Below are 1,882 nucleotides of genomic sequence, written 5' to 3'. Positions count from 1 at the left end.
ATATATATATGAGAGAGAGAGAGAGAGATCTGAAATGCAGGTACGCACTCAATGTAAACAACATGTAAAATGTAAATTACTACAAAATGTAAACACAAACCACTGATTTCAAATGGTTGAATATCTCAATCAAAAATGGCCGTTTCACGAACTTCACCATCTTCAGCCTTTTTTCAGCCCCTTCGGTTGTTTTTGTAGGTAAACAGTCATGCGGTAGTTGGCATTCATTCACAAATTTTATTTTTATTTAAGCACACATCACTATTTAGATGACTTGCTTTAATGACACTACAATGAGTTCTTCTAAGGACAAGTAAAAAAAAATTGTGACATGAAACATTGTTTTTGTAAACTTTATCCTATAATGACAGAATGTAGGGTAACCTGATTATAAATGCGTATTTATAGTAGGGGTGTAACACTACATTTAACTACATCCATATATATCGATTAAATGGTTAATAATTTAACTGCATCAAGGCAAAATGAAAACAACAATCGACATTGTCATAATATGCCCGTCTAATGCTAGATTTACTAAATGATTGTGTTAGGTGGGCATATAAAATCATATTGTGATATTGAGAAATGTATCGTCATCTAAATAAGTATGGAGTTAAATCAGTGACAGCTTACATGGTTAGTGAAAAAGAGATTTGGCGTTGAAAAATGAAACACTGAAAAAAGAAACGCTGACAAAAAACATTGAAAATATTTTTAGCGTTTTAAAATTACAATGCCAAAATCTTTTCAATGTTTCATTTTTCAATGCCAAATCTCTTTTTCAATATCAATGAAAGCTGTCACTGATTTATCTCCATAAATAAGTCGCTATAATATCGTATTGTGATAAAGCTGGTGATTTACACCTCTAGTTTATGGTATAATTTAAATCACAACTGTTTATTTTCCCCCTTTAGAATGTGCAGCGTGAGGAGGTAAGCAGCAGCTCAAGACCCGAGACCCCCAGCACCCTGACGGAAACYGAAGGGGAGATGGAGGAAGGCGTGCTGGACGTGGATCTGGACAGCTATCAAACCACACTGGAGGAAGTCTTGACTTGGCTGCTGTCAGCTGAGGACGCACTACAAATGCAGGACGAGGTGTCGGACGATGTGGAAGACGTTAAAGAGCAGTTCCACACTCATGAAGTAGGCTGGCTGAAATCATACTGAGAAATGCACCTAAACAGAGTTGCAAACTCTGTCATTTTACTTTGAAAATCCCTGAAGCATCTTTGACATTTTGAACTTTGATCAAAGTGAAACAGGAAGTGACTTCAAAGGGAAAATGAAACTCYGATCTTTGTTTATTGATATTATTTGAACTCTGACATTTTTTCATCTCTGGTGACTCAAAATAATCTGCAGAAACAGATTCTTCTCTGCAGTCTGTTATTAGCTGTTGTAGCAACGCTCAGTTTATATTCAGACATTCCCCTTTGACGTCACTTCCTGTTATTTCACTTGCAAATATCTCTTCAGCTGTTCATCTTAGCAGTGTGACATTATTTTGCAATGAGTTATCGGTACCACTTTACAATAAGGCTCCCCTTATTGCTTTTAAAAAGTTTATAGATAGGTTATTAATTCATCTACTTTATAAATTATTAATAAGTGTTTATTATGCATTAATGAAGGTAAAAAAAGAGACTAAACTGTCCGGTTTCTTTCCAAATACTGAGCCAAATCTGTTTGTGTATTAAACATTTCAGACTAGTTTACCTTGTAAGCACAATAATCATTAGGAGACATATTTTAGTATATAATATTGTACTTTATTACTGCATTATTAATATCAACAAACATTAAAGGAATTCTTATTGTAAAGTGTAAAACTGTACACTATTTTGGATGGGGTGAGATTATTTGGTATGTTAACA

At 34.3% G+C, this 1,882-nt stretch overlaps 1 protein-coding gene across 1 annotated transcript in view; it reads left to right on the top strand.

Annotated features, from left to right (window-relative positions):
* The window catches only part of utrn (utrophin), a gene marked incomplete in the record, with an annotated part of 237,438 nt that overhangs the window by 45,181 nt on the left and 190,375 nt on the right, over positions 1-1,882 (top strand). Inside the window, 1 exon segment of the mRNA XM_014011589.1 lies at positions 921-1,151. Within this exon segment, the coding sequence (XP_013867043.1) occupies positions 921-1,151 (231 nt within the window).

The sequence above is a fragment of the Austrofundulus limnaeus genome, unplaced genomic scaffold (genome assembly GCF_001266775.1).
Source record: "Austrofundulus limnaeus strain Quisiro unplaced genomic scaffold, Austrofundulus_limnaeus-1.0 Scaffold82, whole genome shotgun sequence".
NCBI lineage: Eukaryota > Metazoa > Chordata > Actinopteri > Cyprinodontiformes > Rivulidae > Austrofundulus > Austrofundulus limnaeus.
Note: the sequence above shows the minus strand (reverse complement) of the source record. Positions and strands in the feature narration are given on the sequence as shown.